Source organism: Phyllostomus discolor, chromosome 2, assembly GCF_004126475.2.
Source record: "Phyllostomus discolor isolate MPI-MPIP mPhyDis1 chromosome 2, mPhyDis1.pri.v3, whole genome shotgun sequence".
Lineage (NCBI taxonomy): Eukaryota > Metazoa > Chordata > Mammalia > Chiroptera > Phyllostomidae > Phyllostomus > Phyllostomus discolor.
Genome location: NC_040904.2, coordinates 170186468 through 170205198, shown reverse-complemented (window position 1 = coordinate 170205198; position 18731 = coordinate 170186468). Strand labels below are relative to the sequence as shown.

Genomic DNA, 18731 nt, shown 5'->3' with positions numbered 1-18731 from the left:
CACATTTGTATAATAAGGAAACACCTTCTTGGATTAAATGGTCAACATCTGGAATCCATGTGAAACCTTTAAAAAATTAGCCTTGTATTTTCTTAAATTTTCCCAGTGTAGAAAGAAATCCTAAATGTAAGCAATTTGTACAAAAATTTCTCTGCTTCAAATGTTCTTGCAAGTAGTGCATTGCTTGGTTGGTACAAAAGCTTAAGCCAAAGCAATGGAAGTCAAATTCCATTACAGAAAATGCAAAGAGAAGTTGTTTTCCTTTTATTTTGAGTATTTTTGCTATAGTGAGATACAGCTATAGTATCTTACTATAGAATACAACTATAATAGGTTGAATAGTGGTTCCCATAAAAGTTAGGTCCAAGTCCTAACTCCTGGACTGTGAATGCAACCTTATTTAAAAAAAAAAAAAAAAGGACTTTTACAGAAGCAATTAAGTTTGAGTGCGATCATCTTGGATTTTTAAAGTCATCTCTAAAACTAATGACTGGTGTCCTTGGAGAAAGGCAGAGGGAGATTTGTGATACAGGCACACAGAAGACCACATGAAGTCAAAGGTAGAGACTGCCCAAGCCAAAGAACTCTTAGAGCCAGCAGAAGCTGAAAGAGGCAGCTTCCTAAAATCTGCAGGAGGAACATGGTCCTGCTGATATCTTGACTGTGGATTTTTGACCTCCACAACTCTGAAAGAATATATTGCTGTAGTTTTAAGCCACACAGTTTGTGGTAATCAGTTATGGCAGCCCTGGGAAATGATAATGAAAATTCATAGTAATAGAATTAGATGTATATCATGAATTAATTGCATCATTGTATTTTATTAGAATTTGACATGCCTGATTTTTTGGCTTTTGATTAGAATCAAGCATTCGATGGTTCTGCTTCATGTTTAAATAACATTAAAGGCTCCCTTTTAATCTTGCAATGTGCTGATCCCCAAAGATCATCCCCATCATTTCTGTTGTTCAAGCAACTTTGAGAGAATACCCATAGAGTCATGACATCCTGAGGGATTCCAGACTAAAAAGGCAAAGCAGCCTTGTCATATTCGTGTTCAGATGGTGGCACATTCATTTGCTTGACTTCTGCACATGTTGTGGACAAAAATACATACTCAGAAAAGCTAAATAATTCATTGATGTGACTGTAAAGCACAACTGAACAGTGGTAGAATATTGCCCTACATTAGTATGCTTGCCACTGGCTATGTGCTAAAATCCAAGCGTGCACACTCCTGTACATTTTGAATTAATGGGGTAAGTTTTGATAAACTTCACAGTGGCTTTTTGAAGAGACTCTCAATTTGTATTCTATGTTTCATGTTTGCTGAGTTTTCATTGGGTTAAAGGAAATAAGCATTAGACTGTAATTCTTCAGTGCATTTTATGGAACAAGGAACCCATGATCATTCTATCCATGACCTGCCACCTCCTGGCCTCATCCCCTGGTCCACATCAAGAAATGGAGGAGTTACAACAGAAGATTGTGCAACTATCATAAATAGTTTCAAAGAATTTTTAATGGCCTGGGAAAGTGTTCTCTGTATAAAGTTAAGTGAAAAAAAAAGCAGGATAATCTGGATATACGCTATGATCCAAATTTGCTTAGACACACATACATATACAATCAAAAGTGAAAAATTTTCACAAAAGAGCTAAATTGGCTCTCTCCAGGTGGCAGAATTACACATAATTTTTCTGTTAGATATATTTTCAGGTGTGTTTCCTTATAATGAGCAGGTATAACTTCTATAACCAAAAATAATAACGTAATGGAACCCAACTAACAGCTGGAAGCTAAGAGCCATCTTTGTGGGGCTAGTGCTATGTACTCAAGATAGTTGATTACTAAATAGGTTGTTTCAGAAATGGTTTATAAAGACATTAATTCTGCAAAATGTCCCCTGTATATTCATGAATACTCATCACCCTCATTTCCGCCCTCTCCCACTTATGCTATTTGCTTTTACTTCTGTCTTCCCACCCACCACGAGTACAGGTCGATCTGAGTCTGAGAAGGAAGAAAGAAGAAAGGAGAGGGTAGGGTACACTATGTAGAAAAGAGAGTACTGAATTCTTCCTGTGAACTCTTTCTGACTCCCGCTTGGACTGATGCGACTGAATGGAAGAGAGTCAGCATAAAACACCAGCAATGTCAAGGAGTTTGTGCTTTTCTGAAGAGTGGAACACTTCACCACCTCAACCTCTACAAATAAGGAGATGGGGTTTTTGGAGGATGGTAGATTATTTTTTGCCCCAATTTTACTGGATCCAGTCAATGACAGCATAGATTATTTCAAATGCTGTTTGGCAAGACTAGATTATAAGTTCCTTGACAGCAAGAACCAGGCTGTCCCTCATTTGTTTACATAGAGCCTAGGATAATGCCTCACACATAGTGCCCAATTAAGTGTTGAAATCCAGAAAGAAAAAATGTTTTTGTAGATTTCAGATGACTGCAGATGCAGTGTCTAATAAGCTCATGAACACAATGGAATGAGCTTCATTGTATTAAAAAGCCAGCAGACCTTGATGAAATCACTGCTCATCGAGGGATGGGTTGTGGAGGATGTTGGGGAGTAGGTAGCTTTTAAAAGGGATGCATCAATATCCAGATGATGTATTCCAAATTTTTCACCGAAAGCTTACGTAGTGTCATTAATCAATGTTACCCCAGTAAATTTAATTTTTTTTAATTAAATAAAAGGATTCATCAGACTGGGGAGTGAAAGGAGGCAGAAGGAACATGTGTAGAAGGAACTACAGCATATTGGACAAGCATATTTAATTGTGATTGTGAAAAAATGATATGTATGATAATGCTCAGGGGTAGAGAGGATGGTGTGAGTGTTGAAGAGTATGTGTGAAATATGTGTCCAAATCTGAGCACGTAGCAAAAACTGGTTGGGAGGTATGGTCTGCCCAACTGTATGGATATTTAAAGCTTGAGAATCACTGGCCTAAATAACTGGGTTCCACACTCAAGCTACCTCATTACTAAGAAAAAAGAGTTGCCTTTTGTTGCCTTAAACATTGATAATCATGGCTTTCTCAGTCTCCACATCCAGTGATCATTCCTTACCTGCTTACATACTCCTAGCCCTTCATACTTAGCTTTATAAAACAGTCATCCTTATCACTGCTGGAAGATGGTACTCACCATTTTTTTCTTCTCATCTGCTTAACATGCATCTGACAACTTACTTAAAAATTTTTGTACTGCTTTTGCCTCCAGGCTTCTATGGTCCTGGTGCTTACTAGAGCAGGGTTTGTCTGGAGAGCAACAAATATGCAATTGTACGATCACATGGAGAGAAGGAGTCATCATCCAGATAACAGAAGAAAATACGCATGTAAGTACACTGTAGGTGAATGGAGGGCTAGTGGAGCACAAAGTGATAGAAGAGGGAGACCCTTGTCAGTTAGAATATCAAGCTCAGTGGTCCTTTCCAGCAATTCAGGCCAAGTCAAGGCACAGCAGGCGTGTGTGCATGCGCCATGTCTATGTGCTTGTGTGTTTTGTAAGCCCTAATACATTCCTCCAAAGAGTACTTTTCCTAAGCCTTAACACATTCCAAAGTGGAAACCAATTAAAAGATTTATCTGTATATTCAAATATCAAACCAATCTCACAAAGAGGAGCCTCTGCTGAGCGAAACCCTGGAGGCAGGTCATTCAGGCCACTTCTAAAACCTGGGTAATCAATGGCCATGACAGTTTCTCTCATCTGAGTTTCAAGTTATTCTCAATAGACATTGACCAAAGATAAGTACTTTATGATTTTTAGCAATGAGTGGTAAAACGATGTACTTTAATTTAACACTGCTATGGGATTAATCTCTACAGAGGCTTCATAGTTAAAGGCTTTTTCAAGTCTTTACTTTCCCTAAACTTTAAAATGAATACAGAAGAGACTTCTGAAGAGAAAACCATACCCCAAATAAGAGCTTGTAAAGTACAATATGGTTCTGAATTTCTTTAATAAATTTCACTGTAATTTTCAAAATGTTATGTCTTCCAATGCATCCCATAGTGGTATGCGCCCCCACATGGTTGGTAAGATTTCAAGATTTGAAACTGGACTACCAGGGTCCAAATTCCATTCGTTAACCTCATGACCCCAGGTGATCGCCCTAACCATACCGCCTCAGGTCCCTTGTCTGGGTAACAGGAATCCTGATAGTAATATTGCCTAGGTCGCAGGGTTATTGTCATGAGATTAAATAAGTACACCGACCCTAAAGGCTTAGCACAGTATCTCACACATAATAAGGACCCAATAAATGTAAATGAGGTTAACATCATATAAAGAAAAGAAACCACACTATAAATCACTTTTCAGGGCGATCGCTTTGTAAGTTACATAAATGTCTAATCACTATGTTGTACACCTGAAACTAATACCTTAAAAATTTTTTAAAAATTAAAATTCAATTTGTTATCAGAAGATCCATGCCTCTGCTTCCCACAAAGAGGCACTGAGAAAAGCTTCTTCTGAAATGACTTTTAAATAAACGATCTTCTGATAAAGACATACCCAAGCATATACCAATTCAAATTCCATTCACAGAAAATAATTTCCTGATGCTGACTAAAACTATTATCTTTTCTTTTCTTATACTTCTCTATTTTTCAATTACAGTTGACATTCAATATTATATCAGTTTCAGGAGTGCAGCATAGTAGTGAAATATTATCTTTTCTAAACCCTCCCAGTCTATAGTTAAGAACATAAGCAAATCAGAAGTCATTCTTTTACGTAGCTTTCTCACAAACAAAATTCCACATCATGAACTTCTAATAATGTTTCTTGTCCACAGATTAATAATAACCTAGTTCAAAACCACATCATTTCCTTTTTCTGCCTCATTTCCTTCAAAGTAAAACATAATTTCTTCTTGGACCTGGAATAAAAATTCTAGATTAACTAAGCAAATCGTTACCAGAAAGGCAATTTTATAATAATACTATTTCAGAGTACTCAAAAACATTAAACATCTGTGTGGTGTTTGTTAATACATAAAATAACCTAATATATATAGTATATAGCACCTAAGTGGAAAATTGAGTCTCTAACTAGAAGTGCAAAGAGAAATCTCTATAGATTCCATTAGTATTGTGTTTTGTAGTCCAGTTGGGAACATTTAAAAAAATTGTGACACTTTTTTAAGTCTTGGCCGGGGGTCACAACTGCTTGGCACAGATGTTTCATTTGGCCAACATAGCACTTTAAAAAGTACTAAACTCAAATATTTTTAGGTGGGTCATGCCCTTTTTTTACCCGACAGGCCCTAAAAGGCATTTTACATTGCAAACCCTGGTTAAGGCCCATTCTTACAGAGATCAAAAGAGATCAAAAGATCACCATTGGTTAAATAGGTACCACCCTCATGGCAGTGACTTGAAAACTAAGAATACTTGTAGTTACATTCAGAAATTCTTCTACTTTGCCTGTTGGATTAATTTTCAATATACACTTTCAATGTATAAATCTAACAGTGGCTCATTTGATTAGTATTGCAAAGTTGTTATAACTCATTTACAGCTGCATACTGAATGAAACCAGAAAATAGAAAATTTTAAAGAACGTGTTCTTACATAAAAATTCGGACTGAAGTCCAACTTTTACATTATTTTTGAAAAATTAATGACATTCAGTCAATGGTTGGCTTTTCTTCATATAAAAGGAAATTAATTTGCTCCAGGCAGTATTTAAAGAGGAACTGGTTTCTCCTAATGTGTTTTAATGAATATTCATATATACAAACACACATAGAGACACACTATATATATATACACTCAGACTGAGCCAACTATTACTCTCATTTTTTCTCAGTTCCATCACACTTTCTGGGAGATTCTATTCCACTTACAAATTAAATCTGAGTCTGAGATGCAAATAACAGAACACTGAGAAGAGTTTCCTGAAGCATTAGTTCATGTATCATTCCAGAGGTGTTAGGTTTTAGGCACTGATGAGGCACAAGCTAGCTGGATTTAAAGTCCAAAGATTATTAGTTAAGTGTTCTTTTAAATTAACATGGAGGAATGCCTCCATTCAGACAGCCCCAGTAAGTACACCCTTGTTTCCAGCTTCTTCAGAACACAAGTATAAGGCACCTTGCAGTGAATTTGCTTCTGGAGGCTGTGTCGCTGAACTCTCCTGGATGAGTCTTTCTGGAGGTTCTGGCGAATTCTCCCTCCATCTTGGACTGGAGTGCTGTTGGGAGACGTCCCAGAGTGAAGGACAAGGAGAGGGGAAACCCAGGGCAGATCTCGAAAGGGGATCCTCTTGAAGGCCTACTTCTTGGATACACCTGTTGTTGGAAAGCACTTCCTTTTCTTTGGAATTCCGCCATTTCATTCTTCTGTTCTGAAACCAGATTTTCACCTATTGATAAAACAATTGGATAAAATCATCACTTACTCCATGTTAATTCACTTCAGCATTTTAAACTGTAATTTCTTCTATTATGTCTTCTACAGAATATACCTTATTATGAGAGACAGCCTAGCAAAAGTCTTTGTGGCTTCTCACCTGGGCTCCTTCAAAAGTATCTGAGAAATCACTTAGGTATAATATCCCCACATACACTTAAAAAATAAAACAACTGTGGTGAGTCAGTTATATCATGTAAGCTGGACATCTTTTAGGACTGATTTAACTCTCTTCAATATTTTAAATCATTTAGTCTGTGCTTAAGTATTTATTCAAAGGAAATGTTACCTACCAGAAGTAGCATCTGTGTTAATTTTGTACCAGGTATCAGGCCATGCACTCCGTGTGGATTGCATAGTTTGATCCCCCCAATGACTGCAAGAAGTCCTCATTTACATGTAAGAAAACCGAGGTTCCGAGTATTAAGTCAGTTCAAGGTCACACTGCTAGTGAAATGGAAGTGCTCAGACTAGTGCCCAGGCCCTCAGAAGCATCCAGATCTCATCAGGAGTTTTTGGAGACTAAATTAAGAATACATTTTATATTGTTTTGATAAACTTCAGGCTTTCTACAGTTTCCAAGTTTGATTACTCCCAGAATTTATCAGACTCTGGTCCAATAAATAACAATTGATTGTAATTAACCCAAGTATGATGAGGGTTTCTGATTTAAGCCATACCTTCCCAGCACCCCCTGGACTCTCTTTGTACTATTAACCACCCTCTTTACTCCCAGTGTAGTTGGCCGCACCTGAGCAGGAACATTCACAATTGGTTTCCTGATATCTTAAAAGCAAATCACATGGGTTTCCTGTGCATTACATTACATCTTTATACCAACAACTTAGTAGACACCTATTTTTAAAACAAAAACTGAAAATATTTTACCTAAAGAACTAATCATTAAAGCTTTTCAGCCAAATATTTCTCCCAGTAAAGGAAAAAATTCTGAGATAGTGTTTCTAGATTGGCAAAACAATTGCTTCATTCTTCCGACTTGATTGGCGATATTCAAAATGACTACAAGAAAATCCTATGCCAGGCAACTGAGCCCAAAAGACTACCATTCCAGTTACAATCCTGTGATTAAGACTTTTCATCAGAAAACAGTACTAATGTGTACATAACAGCATTCAGTTTTATTCATGAACTTGTTTATTATTTGCACTGGGCTTTTACTCTAAGAGCACCTGCCAAGTAATTTCTAACAGGTTTTCACCACCCTTGCCTTTCTTGTCACACTCATTGTTTTCCTCCTCCCTTAGCTCTTCTGTATCTCCAGAAATTTGAGTGATGCCTCAACTTAAAAAAATCACGAAAGGAGTTTCATCATAATCAACGGTATTGGGACAAAGGTGTATTTAGGGGGAAAGTTCTACTTCTCAACAAATACAAAAGTTCCACATGGATTAAATAACTAAGCATAAAAACAAAACTATAAAAGTTCTAAAATAAAATGTAACAGATTATCATTATTTGCTTGGAAAGATGAATGTTTTATTAAGAATGACATAAAACACAGAGGCTACAAATAAAAAGGTAGAGCTGACCACATAAAAATAAGAAATTTATGTACAAAGACACCGTAAAAATAAACTACCCAACAGAATTAAAAGGAGGGACTCAAAATCTTTTTAGTTTCATGCAGTTTCATTTGTTTATTTTTGCCTTTGTTGCCCTTGCCCAAGGAGACATCTTTAAAAAGATATTGCTGAAACCAATGTCAAAGAGTTTTCTATGTTTTCTTCAAGTTTTATGTTTTTAGGTCTTTTAGAATTAAAAATTAGATTTTATTTATTTTTACAGAGAGGATAAGGGAGGGAGAAAGAGAGGGAGAGAAACATCAATCGGTTGCCTCTTGTACTCACTCCAGTCAGGGACCAAACCAGGCACATGCCCTGACTGGGATTCAAACCGGTGACCTTTCACTTTGTAGTACCATGCCCAACTGAGCCACACTAGCCACGGTTTCAGACCTCATATTTAAATATTTAATTCATTTTCAGTTTATTTTGTGTATGGTATAAGAAAGTAGTCTAGTTTCATTTTCTCTGCATGTGTTTGTCCAGTTTTCCCAACACCACTTATTGAAGAGACTGTCTTTAGCCCAATGTATAATCTTGCCTCCTTTGACACAGATCAATTGACCATATCAATGAGGTTTTATTTCTTGGATCTCTATTCTGTTCCATTGACCTATATGCCTGTTTTTGTGCCAGTATCCTATTGTTTTGATTATTAGAATAGTAGTATAGTTTGAAGCCAGGAAGGGTGATACCTCCAACTTTGTTCTTCTTTTTCAAGACTATTTTGTCTATTCGGATCTTTTCTGGTTCCATGTAAATTTTAGGATTACTTGTTCTTGTTCTGAGAAGAATGCCACTGAGAGAAGATATTTGCAAATAATACATCTAACAAAAGGTTAATATCCAAAGTATGTATGGAAGTCATACAAATTAAATTTTAAAAAATGGATAAAAAACTAGCAGAGGACCTGAATAGACATCTCTCCAAAGAGAACATACAGATGGCCAACAGACACATGAAAACATGCTCACCATTACTAATCACCATGAAAATGCAAACTAAAACCACAATGAGGTATTACTTCACACCTGTCAGAATGGCTATTATCAAAAAGTCAATAATTAACAAGTGTTGAAAAGAACATCAAAGAAAAGGAAACTGCATGCACTGTTAGGATGGTTACTTGGGGCAGCCACTACAGAAAACAGTATGGAGGTTCCTCAAAAAATTAAAAATTATTCATCCAAAGAAAACATAAACACTAATTTGAAAAGATATATGTACCCCTATGTTTATTTCATTATTTACAATAGCCAAAATATGAAAGCAGCCTAGTTATCTGTTGACAGATGAATGAATAAAGAAGACTGTATGTATGTATGCACACACACAATTACCAACATTTTGTGGCACGCCAAAAAATATCTAATCTGCCAATCTAACCAAAAAATAGGAATAATTTTGATTTGATTCATTCATACCTGACAGCTATTGTTGCATTGGCTGTTGTTATTGCTTAATGTGACAACCTAAAGGGAAAGAGGTCAGTGCCCCTGACTAAATAGTCAGGTATTACGTGTTTTAAAAATTCTTGTGACACACCAGTTGGAAATTGCTGAGTTAGAAGGTATTATACTAAGTGAAATAAGTCATACAGAGAAAAACAAACACTGTACAGTTTAACTCCTATGTGGAATCTAAAACAAAACAAATGAACAAAGAAAACCAAAATAGAAATGGACTTTTAGATACAAAGAACAAAGTGATGGTTGCCAGAGGGGAGGTAGGTAGGGGAATGGGTGAAGAAGGTAAAGGGGAATGAGCAGTATAAACTTTCAGTTATAAGATACATAAGCCATGCACAGTGTACAGCACAGGGGATATGGTCAATAACATTGTAATGACTTTGCACGGCCATGGATGGTGACAAGGCTCATTGTTGTGATCACATCATAAGGTATATAAATGGCACATCCTTATGTTGTGTGCCTGAAATTGACACTGTATGCCGCCTATAATTTTAAAAAAGCAGGGGCTCAAAGACATAGTTGTACACCCATGTTCTTAGCAACATTATTCACAAAAGCCAAAAAATGGAAGAAACCCAAGTGTCCATTGATGGATGAATGGATAAACAAGATGTATACACATACAATGAAATAGTATTATATGTATAAAAAGTAAGGAAATTCTGACACAGACTACCACATGAATGAACCTTGAAGATATTATGCTACATGAACTAAGCCGGTCACAACAGAACAAATACAGTATAATTCCACTCATATAACTTGCCTAGAAGAGTCGAATTCATAGAGACAGAAAGTAGAGTGGTGGCTGTCAGGGGCCTGAGGGAGGGAGGAACAGGTAGACATTGTTTAATGGGTACAAGGTTTCAGTTTTGCAAGACAAAAGAAGTTCTAGAGAGGGATGGTGGTGATGGTTGTACAACAATGTGAAAGTACTTTCTGCCAGCAAATCAAACATTTAAAAAAGGCTGAAATGGTAAATTTTATGTTATGTGTATTCTACCACAGTAAAAGCCACAGACTTGGAGAGGATTTCTGCAACAATTATAACAGGAAAATGTTACTAACCATAATATTCCAAAATTTTTATTAACAGCCAAAATAATTACTGCATATCAATGAAAAGACAATATGATACAAAAAAAAAAATGGTTGAGCCATGAAAAGGCTAATTCACAGATTAAAAACAGCCAGTAAAATGATTAACAGACCGTGAAGTTCTAGTAATTAGGGAAATTTTTTAAAATCATTGCCAATAATATTGGCAACATTTTAAAAACTTATAAACAGTGGAGGGTTTGCAAAAAGGGACTGTGTTATTAAGAGTGCAAATTTGATATAATTCAGTATTTTGATGCAATATATATTTGGGAAAAAATTTAATCTATCACAATTTAAAATATCTATATACTTTCACATATAAATCCCACTCCTAGTATTACCCCTATCTTACGGATATATATTAAAAGTGCATAAAGATATGCAACAGTGAAACTTGGAAGTGACTTAAAGTTGGGAATGCTTAATAAATTATGACATATGTATGCAATTATTGTTATGAGATACTAAAAAAGAATGAAGTAAATCTGTAAGTACTGACATGGAAGGATACACCCCATGACATCTGAATCAGGGAAAAAAGCAAAGTGCAAAATAGCAGGCATTGTCAGCGCATTTTTAAAACAGCCCAAACCTGGGAACAACCCAGATGCCCACCATTAACATGAATAAACTGGCATGTGAAGTGATGCTGCACAGCAATGAATACGAATGAGCTATGGTTCCATGCCACAACACAATTGAATCCCACAGATGTAATGTTAAGTAAAAGGAGCTATATACCAAAGAAAAGGTGCTAAATGATTCTATTTGTACAAAAACAGGCAAAGCCGATCTATGCTGTTAGAAGTCAGGACAGTGGAAGCAGCAGGTAGTGATGAGGAGGGAGGCAGGGAGCCACTGGCCCTGGTGATGTTGGAATGAGTGATCTGTGTGCTGGTTATACAGGTGATTTGTACTACCCTTCAGAAAACATCACATGATGTGCATGGAGTCAGCCCGTTTTTCTTTAAAATTATACATGCACAATTCCAGGCCTCAGCTTCTTCATTTATAAAGCAGCAATACTAAACATAGTTATCTGATAGAGTCACCACAAAGAAGAATGACACTGAACATGAGGGCATGCGGCAGTCACTATGTGTTTATGCTATTACGTATCAGTGTATATACAACACACAAATGTGTTTTTTAAAAAATACATGATATACCAGTAAACTCAAACAAAAGCCATTTAAAAATGATAGTTATCTGACAAAGGAGCAAGAACAAACAATGAGATGAAGACAGTCTCTTCAATAATCAGTGTTGGGAAAATTGGACAGATACAGGCAACAAATGAACCTACACCACTAACTTACACTATACACAAGAATAAACTCAATATGGATTAAAGACTTAAATGTAAGCTGCAAAACCATAAAAATCCTAGAAGAAAACACAGGCAGTAAAATTTCAGGCACTTCTGGTGGCAATATTTTTGCAGATATATTTCCTAGGGCAGGAGAAAGAAAGAAAAAACAATAAATGGGACTACATTAAATAAAAAAGTTTTGTACAGCAATGGAAGCCATCAACAAAATGAACAGGGAGAATATATTTGCCAGTGATATACCTGATAAGGGGTTAATTTCCAAAATATATAAAGAACTTATACCATTCAACACCAAGAAGACTAACAACCCAATTAAAACATGAGCAAAGGACCTGAATAGATATTTCTCCAGAGAGGACATACATATGGCCAATAGACATACAAAAAATGTTCATTGTCATCAGAGAAATGCAAATTAAAACCACAGTGAGATATGACCTCATGCCTGTCAGAATGGCCATCATCAGTAAATCAACAAACAACTGCTGCTGAGGTTGTGGAGAAAAGGTAATTGTGCACTGTTGGTGGGAATGCAGACCAGTGCAGCTGCTGTGGAAAACAGTATGGAGTTTCCTCAAAAAAATTAAAAATGGAACTGCTATAATCTCACCTTTAACAGGAACCTAAACAACAAAACAAACAAATAAGCAAAATATAACCAAAGACACTGAAATAGAGAACAGGCTAACAGTGACCAAAGGGGAGAGGGGAGGGAATTTCAGGGGAAAAGGGGAAGGGTTTGCCGGAACAAGTATAAAGGACACATGGACAAAAACAAAGGAGGGGTGGAAACAGGAGGGAGGTAGTGGGGGCTGGGGAAGGTGGGCTGGGATGGGAGTAAAAGGCAGAAAACTGTACTTAAACAACAATTAAAATAAAAATAAAATAAATAAAACTATGGTACATTTACACAATGGAATACTACATGGCAGAAAGAAAGCAGGAGCTCCTACCCTTTGAGACAGTGTGGATGGAACTGGAGAGCATTATGCTAAGTGAAATAAGCCAGGCAGTGAGGGACAAATACCATATGATCTCACCTTTAAGTGGAACCTAATCAACAAAACAAACAAGCAAGCAAAATGTAACCAGAGACATTGAAATTAAGAATAATCTAACAGTAACCAGAGGGGAGGTGGGAGGGCATAATTGGGGGGAAGAGGGGAAGGGATTTCAGGAACAGCTATAAACACACATGGACAAAACCAAGAATGGGTGGAATCAGGCGGGGGAGGTGGGGATGGCTGGGGTTGGCGGGGTAGTTGTGGGATGGTAATGCAGACCACTATACTGGAACAACAACAAAACAATAAAACAAGAAAAAGAAGAAAAAAATGGAACTGCTTTTTACCTTACAATCCCACCTCTGGGGATATATCTGAAGAAACCCAAAACACTAATTCAAAAGAATATATGCACCCCCATAATCATTGCATTGTTATTTACAACAGCCAAGATCTGGAAACAGTCCAAGCATCCATTAGTTGATGAGTGGATAAAAGAGCTGTGGTAAATCTACACAATGGAATACTACTAAGTTGTAAAAATAAAGGAAATCTTACCTTTTCCAACAGCATGGATGGACCTGGAGATTATTATGATAAGTGAAATAGGCCAGTCAGACAAAGATAATACCATATAATTTCACTTACATGTGGAATCTAATGAACAAATAAACTGACAGACAAAACAGAAACAGAGGTGTGGACACATGGAACAGACTGACAGCTGTTAGAGGGGATGGCGGGTAGGGGACTGAATGAAAGAAGGTGAAGGGATTAAAAAAAACATGTACATATATATAACACACAGACACAGACAACCGTGTGGTGATAGCCAGAGGGTCAGGGCAGTGGGGGTAGGTGCAGGTGGGCAAAGGGCGGGGGGAATGGGGGCTGAAAGAGACTTTGCTTGGAGAGATGGACACCTGATGCAGAGCACACATGACATTTTGTTGAGTTGTGCACTTGAAACCTGTATGATTTGATGAACTGGGTCACTTCAATAATTTCAATTAAAAAATGATAGTCATAACCTAGGAGTTAGATTGTAAAGTGAGTAGATGAGTTTCATGTTTAACTTTACTAATTCCTCTTTTGTTTGAACTTACCATAAGAAACACCAAGTATTAATTATGTAATTAGATACATGAGCAAATAAGGAAATGTTAAATTACCTCTAAGATGTTTACCAAATTCAATAAAAGAAAAGCATTCATTCCTGAGGTACTTGAATTTTTGAAACAATGTAATCACTTATGTAAAACTGTGTACCTATGGATAAGAACTAGAAGATAGCATTCAAACAGGAAGATAGTTTGTCTTCTTGGAGTGAAGAGATTATGCTCATCCCCCTCATAAATACTCTTTAATATGCTGGCTGCATTCTCCTTTCAACTGTCAATTTGTAAAAAAACCATATGTACTACCAGACATTCTCACACTTTCTCAGAGCACTATCAGATCAAACCCAGCCACTTTTCATCTTTTAATACCTACTTCAAGTTCCTATTTAACCAAAGGCCCCCTGACCTCCAAAACCAGTGCATGTGGTCCTCCCTGATTCTGGAGTTTCTTGTCTGTACCAGTCCCACAGAGGCCAGGTCTCCCGGGCCCCCCTGTGGTCCTCAGGCCTCACCCTTCCTCTGAGGATCACGCAGTCCCATCGCTAGACTCCCCACGTGCATGCAGACGAGTTATACGGCTGTCCTTCCCAGAGACAGCAATGATCATAAGGCCCTAGAGATATGTAACTTTGAGGACTACTGACCTATCTCCTTTACTTGGCAGCATTTCTAACCTACCAGGTGATGTCTCCTATACTGTTGTCTTACACTGTTATCGAAGTGTTCTTGAGCTTCTGCTTTGTTTTCCCAGGTGGTTGTATAAATTCCCAGGGTGCACGTGATGTATCTTAATCAGTGTTTATTGATATTCCTGCTTACTGCTTACCTAGCAGTGTCTTGCACACAGTAGACCATCCAGATATAGCTACTGATTTATCTTCCATATACCCCGAGTTGCTCTGTGACATAGAAAGGATTTCTGTATTGGTCCCTGATTTTAAAGTTAGAAACTGAGGTATGCAGCTGTCAATGAAAGTTAAGAACTCATTAATACCACTCATGAGCAAAGCACAGACTGGCTGATGCAGGCCCAGGACCCTCTGCAGTGCCACATACTGCTTCCTGTGACTAGAAAAAGCTGGGTAACAGAGGGGGAAACAGATCGCTTTCCCAGGGAAAGCAAGCAGGGTTAAGGAGAGTTTCATTCAAAAATAAACTGGTTTAAATGAAATCCAAAGTTAGAAACCAGCTCACTTGTATCAAGGGGAAAACAGTGTGGTGGTTAACAGAGTCTCTGCTAGCCCTTCGATGCCTTGATGCTAATTTTAAAAGTCCAGGTGGATGTAGCCCTGTACCAAGAAAGCCAGCTTGGAGAGCAGGGCACCTGCTGCATTTCAGTCACTGTCGTCCCCCTTAGCCAAGTGCCCTTGCACAGTAAATACCCTTTCCAACTGTGCAGTGGCTCTAGGTTAAGGAGAATGCAAACCCCACAGTCGGGATGCCTGCGGAGGGACACTGGACCTACCTTTCCTCCTCTACATTTCCTCATCTATACAATGTGAATGACTACACTGCTTGTTTCAAGTGGTGATTAGAAGGAATAAATAGGAAATGCTAGCACCTTATGCAGTTAATTATTTATAATTAGCAGGCTAATCATTAAATGGAGTATTCTGTGCTTCCCAAAAGGTCACAAAGTCTCATTCAAAATTATATGAAGCATTGAAGTGCAAGAAAGGTGTGTAAATGTTGCAAATTGGAAATTACTTAACTGTACCTGACATAAACCCAAAGTACAGAATAATGACATTATTAAGAGCATTTACCAGTCACACATTCATGCCTTGGTTTTTGGATTGGAAATGAAGAAAAAGACAGGAAAATTGGTTCCTTTTTTGCAGGAAAATAAGTAGCCTGCTTTTCTAAAAACTGAGCAAACAATTTAATGATGTAAATGCCACATCTTTAACATTTATGCTTATTTGGGAAGAATTAATAAGGCAAAAACCTAGACCTCTCAGCACATGGACCTATTTCCAAAGAGGACTTGTGATATATATTTCCACCCACTAAAAATTTATGAAAATACTTCAATAATGCTTCAGGGTCCAGCCTAGTACAACAAATATTTGCCACATGGATGGTTCTCATCACACTCCTTCAGAATCAGGAGCAGCGACACCATCTGGCTCCTTAGTACCTGTGATTCCTTCAGTCCCAAGTTGATGGCAAGTTTCTTTCGGTCTATTTTGCTGATATATTTCTGCTTCTGAAACATTTTCTCCAGAGCCTTTCTCTGGTCCTCAGAAAAGACAGCTCTTCTTAAAATACCCCTCCGAGCTTTGGAATTGGAGTCCTGTGTCAGGAGGGGCAGCACCTTGTCCTCTCCTAGAGAGGGAAAGAAGATACAAAAGCTTTAGTGAGAGGCCAGTCTGTCTTTCCAGGGCAGTATCCTCCTTGTTTGGACCATGGCTCAATTATCTCGTCTCTGAACTCCGCATGCTTAGACCAGTGCTTCTTGACCAATTGTTGGTGTTGGACTCTGATAAGAATCTGACAAATGTCTTTGCCCTCCCAATTCCATGTGCTGTGCCAGAAAGTCCATGGTCCCAGGTAACAAAACTCCAATATGGAACAAGTAGTAGGTGGTTTAAACACTTTGGTTTTCTCTAATTCTTCATTTACTTATTCATTCATTTTCTCCAGAAATTTTTCAACACTCATCATATGGCAGGCACTGTGTTCAATGCTACACACTGAGAAGCAATATGGATATCTTGTATCACACACATTACCTGTAAAATCTAGTGAAGGGTGTTTATTGAACTAGCATCACAAGTGTAATAATGAAGTATTCCTAAGCAGGGTACCTTAACAGCACAAAACAAGGAGTCTGATCTTAAACTGGGATGCCAGGGGAAGCTTATAAGAGTCAGAGATATTTCATCAGAGAAGAGAGGTTTGGAAGACCCCCCGATCACTACCACCACAACCACCATCCCCCCAAATCAATTGGTCACCCACTGCTTCAGGTCTGAGACATCTACTACTTTTTCTGCTTTTCTGTGGCTAGCACAACACTGGTTCCCACCCTCTAAGAGTTTTATTCATAAATCATTCATTCATTCAGCTTCCTAGTTGTGATGGGAGATCCCAATCCCCATAACCTGTGAATATGTTACATTACATAGCAAGGGGGAATTAAGGTTACAGACAGAATTATAGTTGCTCATCAGCTGACCTTGAGATTAGAAGAGTATCATGTAATATGCAGGTGGGCCCAATGTAATTACAAAGGTCCTTATAAGTGGAAGAAAGAATCAAAAAAGAAGTCATAGTCAGAGAGAGATTTGAAGATGCTATACTTCTTGCTTTGAAGATGAAGGAGGATGGAGCCACAAGCCAAGAAAGGCAGGCAATGGCTGGAAAAGGAAAGGGGACCCATTCTCCCCTAGAGCCTCCAGAAGTAATGCAATCAGTAGGATATCCTACTGACACCCTAATTTTAGTGCAGTGAGACCACTGCAGGCTCCAAACTTCTGTAAGTATAAGATATTAAGTTTGAATTATTTTAGGAAGCTAGGTTTGTGAACATTTGTTACAGTAGCAAGAAGACACTAATACAGTGGGTATCCCAGACAATTAGCACATGGTCCCTGCCCTCAAGGAGCTCACCCTCTCGTGGGAGGACTGACACATGACCATCCCTCCAAAAATAGGCATCAGGAGTGGGGGGATTCCAGCTTACATTTTGGTGCTTAATAATTATTTTTAAATAAACAAGCAAATGAATAGACATTTCATACAGACGTAAGGACTAGAATAAAATGATCTGTAAAAAGCTCTGGCATCAAAAAGGAGAAAATGATGAGTTCAGAGAAAATAGTCATGTTGAGCCAAATGTAAAATAACAAACCAGTTCAAAAGGAAAGAACCAAGGCCAAATCAGGCAGAGTAACAAGCACATCTAAAAGCATTATGGCACAAAGGAGTAGAGTCTGTCCAAGGATAAGTAATCAGGCTGCAAGGCTGGGGAAGGCCATGAATCAGAGAGAGCGCTGCCAACCATATACAGCCTGCAGCTGGGCTTTGTTTGGTTTTAGAATGTTGATTAGGAATGATGATTTAATTGTCCACATTTATTAACTGGGAGGTTTCGTGTGAAGTCCAGGTTTCCAACATCTCTTCAAAGGTAACCACACTGGCTCACTTTCCCATGAAGCAAATGGCTACCAGAGTGAACAGTGGGAGCTCCTTTTGGAGGGAATACGTGGCCCCAGTTCATCATAGCCTCACCTAGTTTGTTCTCTACCTGAGAGGCTCTGGAAGACATTTGGACCTCTGGCATAGGGATGATGGAATGAAATCGAGCCAGGTCACAGAGGACTACAAGAATTTGGGACACTACCCAATACATAGCGAAGATGGAAAGAAGATGCTTAAGCAGGGTGTGGCACGATAATGAGAAACATAAGCATACTCTGTGCATTATTTCACTTAATCCTTCCAACCAATCAATGCTATGAATGCTACTAAAGTTCTCCCCATTTTATAGATGAATAAAATGAAGCTTAGATAGCTTAAGTAACTTTATCCAAGGTCACATGGGTAGGGTTTCAAACCCAAGAAGACTAAGTGCAAAACAAAGGCTCTGAACCCTACATAATACTCACACTCTCCTGACTTGTATTTTAGAAAGAGAATGTCAATAAATAAATCTTGTTAATTCTACCTTT

The 18731-nt window shown here is 37.9% G+C and overlaps 1 protein-coding gene across 1 annotated transcript in view; it reads right to left on the bottom strand.

The window, feature by feature from the left end:
• Positions 1-2452: 2452 nt before the first annotated feature.
• DBX2 (developing brain homeobox 2) overlaps positions 2453-18731 on the bottom strand; it is a 41489-nt gene continuing 25210 nt past the window's right edge. Inside the window, exons 3-4 of the mRNA XM_028533335.2 lie at positions 16196-16383; positions 2453-6393 (exon numbers count right to left, since the gene is read on the bottom strand). Coding sequence (XP_028389136.1) covers positions 6061-6393; positions 16196-16383 — 521 coding nt within the window. The 3' untranslated portion in view covers positions 2453-6060. The remainder of the gene's footprint in view (positions 6394-16195; positions 16384-18731) is intronic.